This window comes from Saxophila tyrrhenica (assembly GCF_035928015.1).
Source record: "Saxophila tyrrhenica strain CCFEE 5935 chromosome Unknown scaffold_14, whole genome shotgun sequence".
Classification (NCBI taxonomy): Eukaryota; Fungi; Ascomycota; class Dothideomycetes; order Mycosphaerellales; family Extremaceae; genus Saxophila; species Saxophila tyrrhenica.
This window is the reverse complement of record NW_027041746.1, coordinates 264,276-278,011: the sequence shown is the minus strand read 5'-3', so window position 1 is coordinate 278,011 and position 13,736 is coordinate 264,276. Positions and strand designations below refer to the sequence as shown.

At 55.2% G+C, this 13,736-nt stretch overlaps 5 protein-coding genes across 5 annotated transcripts; 2 read left to right on the top strand and 3 right to left on the bottom strand.

Annotated features, from left to right (window-relative positions):
• Positions 1–730: 730 nt before the first annotated feature.
• Positions 731–1,432, bottom strand: LTR77_008415 (uncharacterized protein; the record flags this gene model as incomplete). The annotated part of the gene is made up of 2 exons (XM_064805647.1): positions 731–1,110; positions 1,168–1,432. The coding sequence occupies 2 exons, from the start codon at positions 1,430–1,432 to the stop codon at positions 731–733; spliced, it is 645 nt and encodes a 214-aa protein (XP_064656107.1).
• Positions 1,433–2,207: 775 nt separating this feature from the next.
• On the bottom strand, positions 2,208–4,254 carry LTR77_008414 (uncharacterized protein; the record flags this gene model as incomplete). Its single annotated transcript, XM_064805646.1, has 3 exons — positions 2,208–2,500; positions 2,560–2,853; positions 2,913–4,254. The coding sequence occupies 3 exons, from the start codon at positions 4,252–4,254 to the stop codon at positions 2,208–2,210; spliced, it is 1,929 nt and encodes a 642-aa protein (XP_064656106.1).
• A 1,071-nt stretch (positions 4,255–5,325) lies between these two features.
• On the bottom strand, positions 5,326–8,736 carry LTR77_008413 (uncharacterized protein; the record flags this gene model as incomplete). The annotated part of the gene is made up of 1 exon (XM_064805645.1): positions 5,326–8,736. The coding sequence occupies one exon, from the start codon at positions 8,734–8,736 to the stop codon at positions 5,326–5,328; it is 3,411 nt and encodes a 1,136-aa protein (XP_064656105.1).
• Positions 8,737–8,984: 248 nt separating this feature from the next.
• LTR77_008412 (uncharacterized protein) lies at positions 8,985–10,330 on the top strand (the record flags this gene model as incomplete). The annotated part of the gene is made up of 2 exons (XM_064805644.1): positions 8,985–9,207; positions 9,264–10,330. The coding sequence occupies 2 exons, from the start codon at positions 8,985–8,987 to the stop codon at positions 10,328–10,330; spliced, it is 1,290 nt and encodes a 429-aa protein (XP_064656104.1).
• Positions 10,331–11,694: 1,364 nt separating this feature from the next.
• Positions 11,695–13,697, top strand: LTR77_008411 (uncharacterized protein; the record flags this gene model as incomplete). The annotated part of the gene is made up of 4 exons (XM_064805643.1): positions 11,695–11,819; positions 11,873–12,154; positions 12,207–12,944; positions 12,995–13,697. The coding sequence occupies 4 exons, from the start codon at positions 11,695–11,697 to the stop codon at positions 13,695–13,697; spliced, it is 1,848 nt and encodes a 615-aa protein (XP_064656103.1).
• Positions 13,698–13,736: the final 39 nt, after the last annotated feature.

Sequence of the window (13,736 nt, the reverse complement as noted above, 5' to 3'; positions counted from 1 at the left end):
GAGAAAGTGATATGAACATGAGCGAACAGTCCCAGACTTATACCTCCCCCTCACGCCTCGACCACCACGCCCAATGCCCAACAAATTACATCACCCTCCCCATGCGCACCCACCGCCCACCGCCACATCAGCGGCCACGCAGTCGCCAGTCGCAAACTCTCCTTTGGCAAACTCATGCCCAGACGCAAACCCGAACTTGGCGATAGGGCACGCGACACTGGCGGCTTGAGCTCCGGGTCAACTGCGGGCCTCATCACAGCAGCGAGCAACATCACCACGTTCTGCTCCAGCTTTTCAGAGGTTGCCTGCGGGAGCGGAAGGGGAGTGCTACGTGTCCTGCCATGGCAGACCAAGCCTCGACGCGAAGCTCCTCGAGCTGCAGCTTGATGGTGGACGCGTGAGAGAGCTGATCGTTGGAGGAAGGGAGACGAGGCCGCGGGAAACGGCTAGAGTGCCAAGATGGTGTATGCGCGCGAGTCGTGCGTCGCGAGTCGGATATGGACGGAGGAAGTTTGAGGAAAGGAACAGAGTTTGGAGCCGGGGAGAAAACGCGTGAGATTAGAACGGTTTTAGTCGAAGGAAGGTCGAGGTCGGGATGAATTTTGACCCGGAAAAACAGACAAGGCATTATTCGATACGTGAACTCCGAAACTACATTCAAGACCATATCATAGCTCATATCCCTTCATCTACATATCTCCATCTATCCCGACCCCCCTCCTAGATCGCTCTACAACGCCGCAAGCACAGCCATCACCCCAGCAGCCCCCGCCCCCAACAACGGCGCCGCAGTCGCAACAGCCATACCCGCCGAACCCGACGAATCAGCAGCACCACCCGTAGCAGCAGCACCGCCAGTAGTAGTAGTGAGCACAGTGGTCGAGCCATCGCTGTCCGTGGTCGTCACGATCTGAGCGGTAGGCGAAGCGTTGCCGTTGCGAATGGTAGATGTGATCACTTCGATGTCGACGTCGGTTTCAGTCTCGTTGTCGTCGTTTTCGGTGTCCGTCTCTGTGCGTGTGGTGGTGTAGACAGTTGCTTGTGCCTTAGAAGCGCTGCCAGTGGGGGTAGAGATGGAGAAGCCGCAGGCGTTGAGGAGTTCGTTGATGTCTGTATACGCTGTTAGTCACTGTCCGCCATAGCTCCCGTAGTAGTTGGTCGACTTACCTTCAAGATCATCATTATCATTGCTGTTCTGCCGAATGCACTGCTGGCACTGCGGAATCAAGTTCTGCATGTTCTGAGCATTGCACAGACACTGCACTTCCGCATCGTCCTCGTCGTTCTGGTCGTCGCAAGTCTGGCCTTGGGATACGACCGCGCCGCAAGAGTCCTGGCAGGCGGAGGGGTAGTCGCCATCGTAGACGTCTTGCGCGCTCACGGCGCTGAGGCCGATGGCAGCTGCCAGGGCGAAGATAGCATAGGAGCGCATATTGGCGGTGGAGAAGTAGGTTTGGAATGGGGTGCTTGAGAGAGCCAGAAATTTGTCTTCAGTCTTCTTGCTGGTGTACGATGGACTTGGGATGAATGATGAGATGGGTTAAGATACGACAGATGGTCATCAGACTTATACCTCCCATCACCACCTACCTCTTCCCATCGATAGCCTCCCCAAGCAACTCTCTGAAATCTCACAGCCCCGAACACATCACCAAGTCCAGTGGCTGAAGTGTATACACGAAGTCATCGACCTATTCTCGCCATCGAGTCGAAGCTGCCTTCGCCATGTCCATTGGCACGACTCGCGCTGACCACTTCACGATCTCCACCGAAATGAAACAACCGAAGCCCTAGACCCCTGCGCAGCACGTTGCCGGCGTGAGGGCAGCGTGGCGGATGACGAACCTTCAGCTGGGTGTGAAGCGTGGTTGTTCAGCAATTACCATGAGACGCCGAGATTTTACGTCACGTGCCAAGCAGCCGGCCATTTCTGGGAGGACTTGGTTGAGCTGAGCCACTGTGGACGCGAGAGCGACTTCTTGTTCTTCGAGCGGTATGAGTGATCAGGAAGTGGAGTCGGTGGGAAAGGGAGGTTGAGGTTGCAGTGAAAGACGGCGGTCATTCATCGTTGCATTGTCGCTCCACGTAACACCACGCTAATCTGGAGTCAAACTCATATCGATGCCGCGTAGGCACACATTAACCGCCTTTGCCTTGCCTTGCATAGCCATCTCCCATTAAGGTACGTATCAAACGTCCACCGCCCCTCACTTAGCAGAGAACCTGCTCCTAGCCCTCAACTTCGCTCCAAAAAAGAACAGCACAAAAATCCCGCCAATACACGCCGCAGTTAGCGCACCGAGCAGACTGCACGCCTCTCCAATGCCCATGCCTGTGTACATCGGGTGTCCAAACATAACCGCAGCGAAAGCGACAAAGGAGCGCGCTGCGTCGTTGCCGGCGAAGAGAGAGGCGGCGTATTGCGGGTAGACGGAGGGGAGGTAGACGAAGATGCATTGCATCAAGATGAAGACGCCGATGGTGAAGATCATGATGCCGACTGTACGATGCGTTAGCATGCCATCCTTACTTTTGACAGTGGGTTGTAGGAAGACCCACCACAACTGACGATCCAATGAATCTTCCCATCCCCCGTCCAGCCAAAGATGAACAGTCCAGCCGGCAGGAAGAACGAGGCGAACATGGCGGGAATGAGAATTCGTTCTGGAGCTCCGAGGCCTTCACGCCGGATAATTGGCTCGACGACAAAATAGATCCAGGCGTAGTAGGCGATGATGGCGAGGATCACGCCGACGGTGATGCTGAGGAACGTCAAGCCCATCTCGCCAAGGTTGAAGCCGTAGAGGTCGATGTAGACGAGCGGGAAGGCTTCGAAGAAGGAGTAGTATATGCCTGTAACACAATTAGCAATGCATCGCGTTTTGATGGGGCTGAGCACACTGAAGACCTACCATAGCACAGCGCAACATAACCAGCAGTAAACCCAATAGCTGGATCCTGGAAGATGAGCTGAGCTGGACGGTAGATCGCCTCCTTGACGATCTCCTTGGTAGTGGTGTTCGCCTGGTCAATCTCAGACTGCGACTTGAGATGCTGGTTACCGGTCCGCTTCCTGAGACGCTGCGCCCGATGGAGCAGGATATTGGCGCTCGAGGTCTCCGGGAGGAAGAACAGCATGGAGAGGAAGATGGGGCCGCTGATCCAGAGGATCTCCCACAGTGACCAACGCCATGACTCTGCCGGGACTGAGAAACCGCTGATTACGGGGCCCAGTGCTGGGCCGCAGGTTGCTGCGAAAGCCCAGATGCAGAGCACGTATGGTAGCTTGATCAGGGAGTAAAGGTCTTGGAGCGAAGCGCCACCGGTGGCAAGACACGGCGAGCCGAAGAAGCCTTGCAAGAACCGGAGCACGAGGAGGCCGGGGATGTTGTCGACCAGCGCAGTAGGGATGCACAGGATCACGAAGATGCCGAAGCTGACCATGTAAGGCGGGTTGCGGCCGATGGATGGGATCTCGCTCAGAGGCGAGAAGAGAAGCGGACCCAGACCGTAGGCAAGGACGTAGAGTGAGAGGCCGAGCGACGCCACTTCCTGGCTCACGCCGTAGATCTCCATCAAATAAGGTGCGCTTGGTGTGTAGATCGCACTACCCATATAGAAAGCCAGGGTGTAGAGACAGATCATGCCCGAGACGAGCGCCTTCTTCGCCTGAGAGTAGTTCTGGGGGTTCTCGGCGTCGTCGGTGGTATACCAGTCCACGAGAATGTCGCCTTCGCTCGTCCTTTGGGGTACAATCGGCTGCGAAACCTCCTTAGTGATGGACGCCACATAAGCCGCCTCATAGGCTGCCTCGAGGTCTGCGCGGGTGTGAGCCTGCTCGAGGGCCGTCCTGGTGCTCACTCGTCCAAGCGTGCTAGCCGTAGTCGCGCGCCTCGCCACACCCTCCTGCTGCATGTGCGACTTCTCCGTGTCCATACGCTCCAGCACTTCTCGGTTGAGCGCCCGTGGTGCTTCGTATGGCGTGTCGGATTCCGCTGGCTCCAGATTGGCCTTCTCGACATCTTCCGGCTCCTCTGCTGGCTCGAGGTTGGCCTTTTCCTTTTCTTCCATAGGAGTGGCGCCAAGGGACGAAGAGACGGTGGACAGCTTATGCGCCTTTTGTGCTGCTTCGGGATGCGAGTAGCTCATCGGGCAGGTGAAGTCGTCGCGCTCTTCGGGATACAGCAGGACTCGATTGCCGGTGATGTATCGGATTAGCTGCCCGATGGGCGCGTCTCTGATGATGTCCGCCATGACTTTCGTGCTCTCGCGATGGTTTGTGTTCGATAGCAGGCGAGAGACAGAAGTCACGTCGTAAACAATGTTGTGAGACAGAGTTAAATGCAGTGAAGTGAGGTCAAAGAAATGGGCTCTGCAGCCACACCCACCTGTATATACCTTACTCACCTCGACCCGACATGAATGTCAGCAGCCCGGAACCGCTCCAGCAGCCAGCGGTATGAGTCTGAAGCTAACCCTACGACAACACCGAGAAGGAAGAATTGGGCGCCGACGGAAGGCTTGGGAAGGCTGCCGTTACAAAGCAAGACCTTCCCGTACGAGTGGTGATAGCCTATGCGGAGGAGTTAAAGCAAGGTGAGGTGGCGCTTCTCCTCAAGCAAGCAAGCTCGCATTGTCTTACTCAGCAATGAACTTTCAACGTCACTTCAACCCGGATGACGGTGGATGATCACTCAACTCTTACAACAACGCCTCTGCGTAAGATCAAAAATTGCTCCGACTGGTGTCTAACTCTTCACGTTCTTCCGACACCAGTTTCCGCAACACGTTCGCCGCTGCAACACTTCCTGATGAAGCATGGGCACAGTCCCGTGTTTCGTGAAGATGGGGGCTGCTGAATAACAGCTTCAGTCAGCGTCCTGACCAAGCTAGCAGCCGCCATTGACCCGCACATGCAATAGGGCAACGAGACCCCTCTTCTTCCTCCTCATCAGGCCATCACACGGCAAGGAAGTAATTCGCCCCTGGTCTGGAAAATCCTGTCCCGCGATCCGGATTGCGGCTTACCTCCGATGGCCTGCACACGGGACGGATACTGGTTCTCAACCCCGTTCTCGTGCGATCCGAGACGGTGGCTTGCTTCCAATGGTCAGCGATACGGAACGGAAACAAGTCCAATGGCTTCTTGACCACGCTGTTGGACAGTCGCTTGTCGGTGACCTCGAGCAACACGGGACGGATGTCGACAATTACCAGCGTTCGGACCGCTCCAGGCGAGGTTCTGTACAATATACACTATACTACAACGCGCCCCACGCCTCGCTATGCAACGCGAAAAACAATAAGTCGCACCGTGCCCCTCAATCACCGCTTCTTATACAACCACCCCATATAATCCTCCACCCCCTCCACCCTCTCCCCACCCCTCGCAACCGGCCTCCCGACAACAACCGGCTCACTTCCCTTCTCCGCCTCATCCGCCTTCACCCTAAAAGCCCGCCCCTGCTCACTCAACCTCTTCATAAACTCAATATACTCCCTCCCCTTCGCCTTCTTCCGGCTCTCCTCTTTACTGCTCGGCGCATCCTCGACATCATCCTCATCGTACTTCGAAAAAATCTCCTTCCGACGGGCTTTCATCTGCTCGTAGCGCGCCCACATTTTCGCGTCGGTTGGGTATTCGTGCGCGATGTAGTCGATTTCCCATTTATCTGTGGGGCGGAGGCGTTCGGGGCGCGTGACGGTTTTGCCGTTGACTTTGGATTCGCAGAGAATGCTGGCGGCGAAGAGGGGAGCGAGGTCGTCTGAGGATTTCGAGTCGTTTGATGTGGTGGAAGAGGAGGCCGGCTTTGGCTCGGGAGTTTCTGTAGTATCGACTTGCGTACTGGCAGCAGTCGACCACTTTGCATCCGCTTCTTCGCTTTCAGTGACGACAGCGTCAGTATCTGGCGTCTCCTCCTTCTCATACCCCAGCATTTCACGCTCGAACTCGGCCACTCTCGCTTTTGAACTCGACTGAATGCTCTCAATCTGCGCCTCGCCCATCGGCTCCGCAAAGACCCACATCACAGTAGCATCCGAGTCCAACTTCTCCGGCGTAGCCTGGAAGTGAAACCGCAGCGACTGCTCCGGGAACTTCTTCGTCGCCATATCGAACACCTTATTCAACATGTCCAAGCTCGCCTTGAACTCCTGGTCGCCAAGACAGGTATTGATCGTTCCATGAAGCGCCCGGTCCATGTCCTGTAGTGAGACATACTGGAAGCCGAAGATGCGCTCCACGTTGTGGAAGGCGATGAAGATGCCGTCCATGCGACCCATGCGCACTTGGAGCATGTACTTTAGCATCGTCGAGCGGATCATGTCGTAGTACTCCCGTTCGTAGCTCTCGAATCTACCTTGCAGAGTGTGAATCTGGTATCCAGTCATTGGCTCGAAATCAGTCGTGTCCATACGGACTGTTACGACTGCTCTGGTCTTCAGGTCGAACATGCCCGTGCCCGGTAAGCGAGGGTCGTAGGCGTCGAGCTGTGAGCGCATTAGGAAGTCGCCCATCGTCGTGTATTGAAAGGCTTCGGGTGCTGTGCGATCCTCCTCTGACACGGAGCGTGGGTCGGTCTTTCTGTAGCGTTCGAATTCAGAAGTCGGAAGAGTCAGCAGCTTCTCCATGGACTTCCCAAGCATCATCAAGACATTGGGACTATCGTGCTCCTTGTCGGCATCGATGGCATATGTGCCGTTCTTCCAGCGCAAGAAGATCGCATTCGGGGCGCGATTGATGGCTGTGAAGCTGTCGAGCTGATCTGGAAAGCCACGCGAGACCATGTTCGTGTTCAACGGCCGGAAAGCTGACAACAGGTAGTGAAAGTGCGCCAGTGTCCCGGTCATGCTCGAAGTAGAGCCGATGTACCGCTTGCCGTGCGACTTTGCGAGTTCGCCAAGCGCCACATCCTGCGAAGACGTCTTGTACTCTTTCAGAGCGTTGAAGTCGAACTCGACGACTGGCATGATCATTTGCAGGTAAGGGTCGAAGTTGTACACCCGCGAGTGCGGATCCTGGAGCTGGTACACACCAGGGTTGAAGAGCACCCTGTCTAGACCGTACTCCAGAGAGGGTACCGGCGGCTGGGGAATCTCAAGCGGTGTGATGGCGAGATCTTGTGGCTTGACGCTGCTCATTGAACCCAATTCTTGCTCGGAGAGCGCTTGCTGATCCGCCGAAGTGGACCTTTTCGACTTCTTCCCTTTGCCTTTGGAAGCCGACTTGTCCTTGTCCGCGTCAGATTTGCTCTGTTGCTGGAGCTTTGCTCGTTCGCGCCGATTGAGTCCTTTGGTAACGACCGGGTTCTTGCCGTTCGTTGTTTTGCTTGAAGTAGCGGCCGGCTTTTTCGTTGACTTGCCCTTCTTTGACGCAGCAGCGGACGCGGCAGTGTCGTCATTTCCAGCAGAGAGGTTCCATCCCGATGTGTATAGCTTTGCTAGGGCATCCGATGCCTGACTACTTGGTGTCTGCACTCCGAAGGCTGGGGTTGACATCGTCAGATCAAGGGAACCAGGAGCCCGCACTTCGGCACCTTGAGGCTCTGCTGTCTGGGCACCAAATGGCAACCCTTTCGGTGTGGTTCGAGCTGGAGCCGAAGAGCCTTCTTCTACAGGTGATGGAGGATCAATCGATTGAGATGGACGTGATCCTGGTAGTATTTTACTCGTGAGCCAGTCAGAAAAGGTTAGCCGTGCTGTCGACTGTGGCGGAGACTCCGCATTGCTGGTTGCATCTGATGAAACTGTACTCGACGGGGCACCGTTGGGTTGCTGTCCAGCTGGAGATACCTTAGATGATGCTTCTCCACCTGTCGAGCCATTTGCAGAAGTGCGCTCTTCATAAAAGGCAGGTCCTTTCAAGCCTACGCCACGTCGAATGAGGGGATCTAGCCCTCTGCCTGTCTCAGGAGCATCGCTAACTGCCTCTTGGCCTAGTGGCTCCCTCTTGTTGCGCTTTCGTAACAATCCGTCGTCCCCGCGCCGGTAACGAGCCGTCGCCCGCAGCCTCAAAAGGTCATGTGCTATGCTTGTGTCAGCAGCCTCGGGAGTCATGTCTTGTTCTAGTTTCTTCACCACATCCTCATATTTCGCGTACATGGCGGCTTCTGCACTACTGTGCTCGGCAGAAGCAGCCGCTGGTCTTGGCCGCTGCTTGGAATCGTCGATACCAGCAGATTTGCTGGCAATGACCCTCGTTTTACCTTGTGATGTGCTGGTGGTGTTGTTCTGTCTCGTGGTGTCTTTCCCTGACCCGCCTGCCATTCGCTCGTCCAGGCTCGACAGCAGGCCATCCACTCCAACATCTTGCTGGCCCCTTCCTTCTCGCTTTACGGACGAGCGCATAGCCCCATCTTTGCCTCTACTTCTCCGCGCCTTGATTCTAGACGCAGCTACCGACTTGTTTCCCCCCGTCTTCTTCCCAGATCCCACATCATCAGAAGAGGCATGCTTTGACTTCTCAGCGGGCGCTTCTGGTTTGCTAGGTCCCAGCCCGGCGTCAAGGTTGTTGAAGTTGTCTTCCCACGAGTCTACCTCGGATTGGGCTCTTCGAAGGAGAGTCTGATGGTACTTTCGGCGGGCTCGCTGGCTCTGCGCAGCCCATAGCTGGTGGCGACATGTGACGCAGACGTATTCTGAGCAGTTCCATGGCCGGAGGCGATCCAGTCGACGAAGCATTGGATGCAGGCCAGGATGATGTTCCGTGATGTCTTCGCCGTGAAGTCGCGAGGTCATGACTTTTTGAAAGGGTTCAAGCTTCTGGTCGTTGGAGCTGACTCATCTTCAATGGAAGCTAATCAATGTCTCGCGACCTCACTTGTCGCCAGAGCCGTCCGTCTTCAAGTGCCGACGCCAGACGGTTGTAATGCATCAAGGGGAGAGAACGGATGACATTCCTTTAAACATCTGTCTGGTATCAGCCGCATCCACTCGAGTCCATTTCACGTATCTCTGAGCGAGCGCAAATTGAGGAATATAGCACGATGGCGACCAAAGCAAGAACATCCAGCTTCGACGCCGCCTCATCTGAGTTCCGCCAGCATCTACCAGATCTAAGCATACCGCGATTCACCGTTTCGAAGCAGCAGAATGCATATGAGTACGCCGATGACTTCAAGAAGAACCATGTGCCTCCTTGGCTGTACAATCTCACGGAGACATGGAAGGAACTGCTGAAAGAACCATTCACTGGTGTAACGACAGATGGTATGATATTGCAATCTGTCAACCATTGGGTTAATGCTGATTTTATCGTGGTATAGGGAAGATCAAGCCCAATCTCTTCGAGCTTGAGGATATGGGCATCGATGTTGAGGGCGTATGCAACGCTACAAAAAACGTGCTTGGCCAATGCAGTCCAGAGCAGAAGCAGAAGCTGCATCATCCTGTCAATGCGCGCGAGTGGCGGGCCTGGTCCAATCCTGAGTTTCTACTTAGACCATTCGGTCTTCGCCTTGAGGACTTACCGGAGGATCTGGCAACATCAATCTTGGGAGTGCTCGAAGCCTCCTTCTCTCCGGAGGGATACCAAAAGGCACTCGCAGCAATGCGTATCAATCACTTCTTAGGTGAAGTCTGCGACGTCCGCAAGATCATGAACAAGTATTCGTACAACTTCTTGCTGTTTGGCGAGCCTTCACCAGAGAAAGCCTGGGGCTGGGTGCTGTATGGTCACCATCTTTGCCTCAGCGTCTTCTTCAAAGGCAAGCACATGGTCGTGTCACCAACCTTTACAGGTGCCGAGCCGAATATCATCGACGACGGCCCGTGGTCTGGTACCGAAATCCTACACACCGAGGGCAACCTGGGTTTGAAGTTGATGCAGAGCTTTTCCCAGGAAACGAAAGACAAGACACAGATCTTCAAACTTATGCGAGACCCGGGAATGCTCCAAAGCGGCGACCTGAAAGTCGATCGATGGAACCAGGACGACCAACGCCACCTCTGCGGCGCCTTCAGGGACAACCGCATCGTTCCTTACGAAGGCATCAAAGTCTCAGGCATGAGCTCCGAGCAACAGCAGCTCATCCTCGACATCGTCGAGCAATTCGTGCTCTACCTCCCTCAAAAAGCTCGGCAGCTGCGCAAAGAACATGTCCGCCAGCACTTCGACGAGACGTACTTCTGCTGGATCGGAGGTTACGGAGACAACGACCCATTCTACTTCCGCATCCAGAGTCCGGTCATTGTCTGCGAGTTTGATCATCATTCGGGAGTGTTTCTGACGAATAAGGAGCCTGCGAAGTTCCACACCCATACGATTGTGAGGACGCCGAATGGAGGCGATTATGGGAATGCTTTGAGGACGGAGGGGGAAAAAGTGCAGTGAGAATCATCGTGCTGTTTACTCTGGGTGGTTCGTGGCCCCGATCGACATGATAGTTCTTCTGTCACTGAGTCTGCGTTCTGTTATCGCCATTCGATCGTACAGCTACGCACGTCAGACATCATCATCGTCCACTTCCCCCTCCCTTCAGATCCTCCGCCATCCACCCCCAAGCCCACAATCCTGCTTGATCACGGTAAATCTAAAGCAGACGCTGAACGGGTGGGTTGGACTCCATATCGATGATCTGGTCGGTCATCAAATATCTCCGATCTGCACATGGTCTCTATCTGGATCTCCCAGACGGGCGAAAACATCGCCACACCATCGGATATCCTTGGAGTAGATCGGCTTCGTGTTGCTCAGTACATAGTCGAGTGCAGTGGTTCCTATTGGCGCCAGCGTGACTTCGCCAGATTTTCAGAAGGAAAGATTTGAGCCCTATCCAATAAGCAAGCAGGACGATTGCCTTTTCGACGAGATGTCGCTGACCACGGCCAACCACCGAACGCTATCCAGATCGCAGAATCGACAGGCGGGCCATTGTGGTGATATCCATGCCGGCTTCCACAATCGCAATCGGGCGGAGGGACATGTGGGGTCGACGTGTGTCCTTACAAGTAACCAAGGAGCCGGGGCATGATGGGCCATAGAGAGGCGAGGGAGGTGAGGAAGGAGCGTTACGGCATCTTCGCAGAGAGCTTCGTCAAGTTGGTCTGTCCGGGTCGCCGCACTCCGCTTTCGGCCGTCAAAGAGAAAGAGTCTTGAACCTTTGGAGGGGATCAGCTTCCTTGCCGCAACCTCTACTTCCTTCAGCTGGCCGTTTCTTGGTATTCTCCTCATCCCTCAGCAAGCGCAGATTCTCAATGTGCTTCGCCTCTTCCTTGCTTGGCCTTCGAAGAATGCCAGACCTGTGTCCTCCTAATCTGCCACGGACATAGACTGCGTAGCAGGATAGTTTTCGGGGGGGACAAGACCTTGGATGCAGAAAACATGCTGTTGGCCATCGTGTCCATTGACTTAGGTACGCTCCGCGCAGATGGTTTCATGTCGGTGCAACTTGCGACTGAGGAACACTTCTTCCGTATCTTCCCCATCCCATCTCCTACGCCGAGACAGCCTGTGGGGGTATACTACCTCCGCGCACTCCGTATAATTGGCCCTATCTGGAGTGGATGGAGCGGGACATCATCTACGCGACCTTGGCAACAGGGCGCAGTCTGCGCAACCATCCCGCGCGAATCACTGGGAACAGGATACTTGAGCCTCCATGTGTCCTGCGACCATCATGAAATGCTTCACGCCCCTTCTAGCTATAACGCTTACACAGAACTTTCTAAATCGCGGCATTCAAACAGATCGCATCCATGGGGTACGATGAGAAGACCAGCGACAGCGGTTCGTCGGCAGAGATGGCCTACGATGGCATGTCCTCATTTCCTCGAGTATCAGCCTCCAAAGCGATTGACATGAACGAGAATGTCGATGCTAAGTGAGCAACCTCCGTACCAACCCAATCCAAACCAAAGCCAACGCTCTCTCCAGAATCTCGAACCCGCTATCAGACACCAAGATGGATGATTTGATGCAAGACATCGAGCTCTTCACCGAAGAGAAAGGTCTGCTCGATGCGCTGGATCTTCTCAAGAGAGGTGCGCTGGTCGCGCAAGATCCAGCCAGCGCCGACAGTATGGACGTTCTCAGCAATGAGGAAAAAGCAGCTCTTCGCCATGAAGCCGCGCACAAGTGGAAGCAACCAACCGCGCTCTATCTCACCATCTTCATCTGTTCTATCGCGGCTGCGGTAGAAGGATGGGATCACACTGGGTATGCTGCCCGTCGTTCGCTTCAAAATCTCCAGCAATTGACATCAGCGTAGGGCCAGTGGCGTCGACCTGAGCTTCCCACAAGAATTCGGCCTCTATTACGGCGCCCGAGCCACCTGGATACTGGGTGTGATCAACGCTTGTCCCTCCTTGGGTGCTGCCACCATCGGCTGGCTGCTCTCTGACCCCTGTAACAACTACATCGGCCGGCGAGGGACCATCTTCTTGTCAGCGGTCTTCTGTCTGCTCTTGCCGATCGGATCCGCTTTGACGCAGACCTGGCAGCAGCTTTTGATTGTCCGTCTTCTGCTTGGAGTAGGAATGGGCCTCAAAGCTGCCACTGTACCTATATTCGCTGCCGAGAACAGTCCAGCGAGGATCCGCGGCGCACTCCTCGTGTCGTGGCAGCTTTTCGTGGCGCTCGGTATGCTCCTCGGATACTCTGCGAATCTTGCCGTCTTCAAAGTGCCGGTCATCGCGTGGCGGTTGCAGATGGGATCGGCTTTCCTTCCGGCCATACCGCTCCTCGTGGGCATCTACTTCTGTCCAGAGAGCGCACGATGGTACATGAAGAAGAACCGATACCAGGAAGCCTACCAATCACTGCTGAGGCTTCGCTTCCACCCACTTCAGGCGGCTCGAGATCTGTACTACATCCATTGCCAGTTGGAGGTCGAGGCTTCGATCGTGAAGAATAGCAATTACTTCTCGCGCCTCACGCAACTGTTTACCGTCCCTCGCGTCCGACGAGCCACCCTCGCCTCATCTACGGTCATGTTAGCGCAACAGCTGTACGTATACCATCCCTCCATCTCTGCAGATGATTAGCTGAGAAGCCTAGATGTGGCATCACCATCATAACCTTCTACTCCTCATACATCTTCCAAAGCGCCAGCTATTCCGCTCGAACGGCCGTAATCGCCTCCTTCGGCCTCAGCCTTGTCAAATTCGTCTTCACTCTGCCCGCCATATGGACCATCGACACATTCGGCCGACGCCCACTTCTGCTCTTCACCTTGCCAAACATGGCCTGGACACTACTCGCCGCGGGCCTCTGCCATCAGTTCATGCCGTTTTCCAATATGGAGGCGCGCGTCGGGCTGGCGGCGATGTTCATCTACCTCTCCGCTGCCTTCTACAGCCTTGGGATAGGTCCGGTGGCGTACGCCTACTCCGCCGAGGTCTTCCCGCTCTCACACCGCGAAGCAGGCATGGGATTGGCGGTGGCAACCAATTTCTTCTGGTCTTTCGTAATAGCGATTACGTTCCCGCGGATGTTGGTGACGTTCACACCGGTTGGAGCGTTTGGCTTCTTTGCCGGGCTGAATTGTTTGGCGTTCATCTTGATCTTCTTGCTGGTGCCGGAGACGAAGCAGAGGGCGCTGGAGGAACTGGATTATGTTTTTGCTGTGCCGTCGCAGAAGCATGTAGCGTACCAGACTGGGACGGTGGTGCCTTGGTGGTTTCGGAAGCGGTTGCTGTGGCGGAGGGATGCGCAGCTGGAGCCGCTGTACGATACGGACAAGTCGATTGTCGTCAGGTGACGAAAGTGGCATGTAGAGATCTGACTATGAGAATGAGAT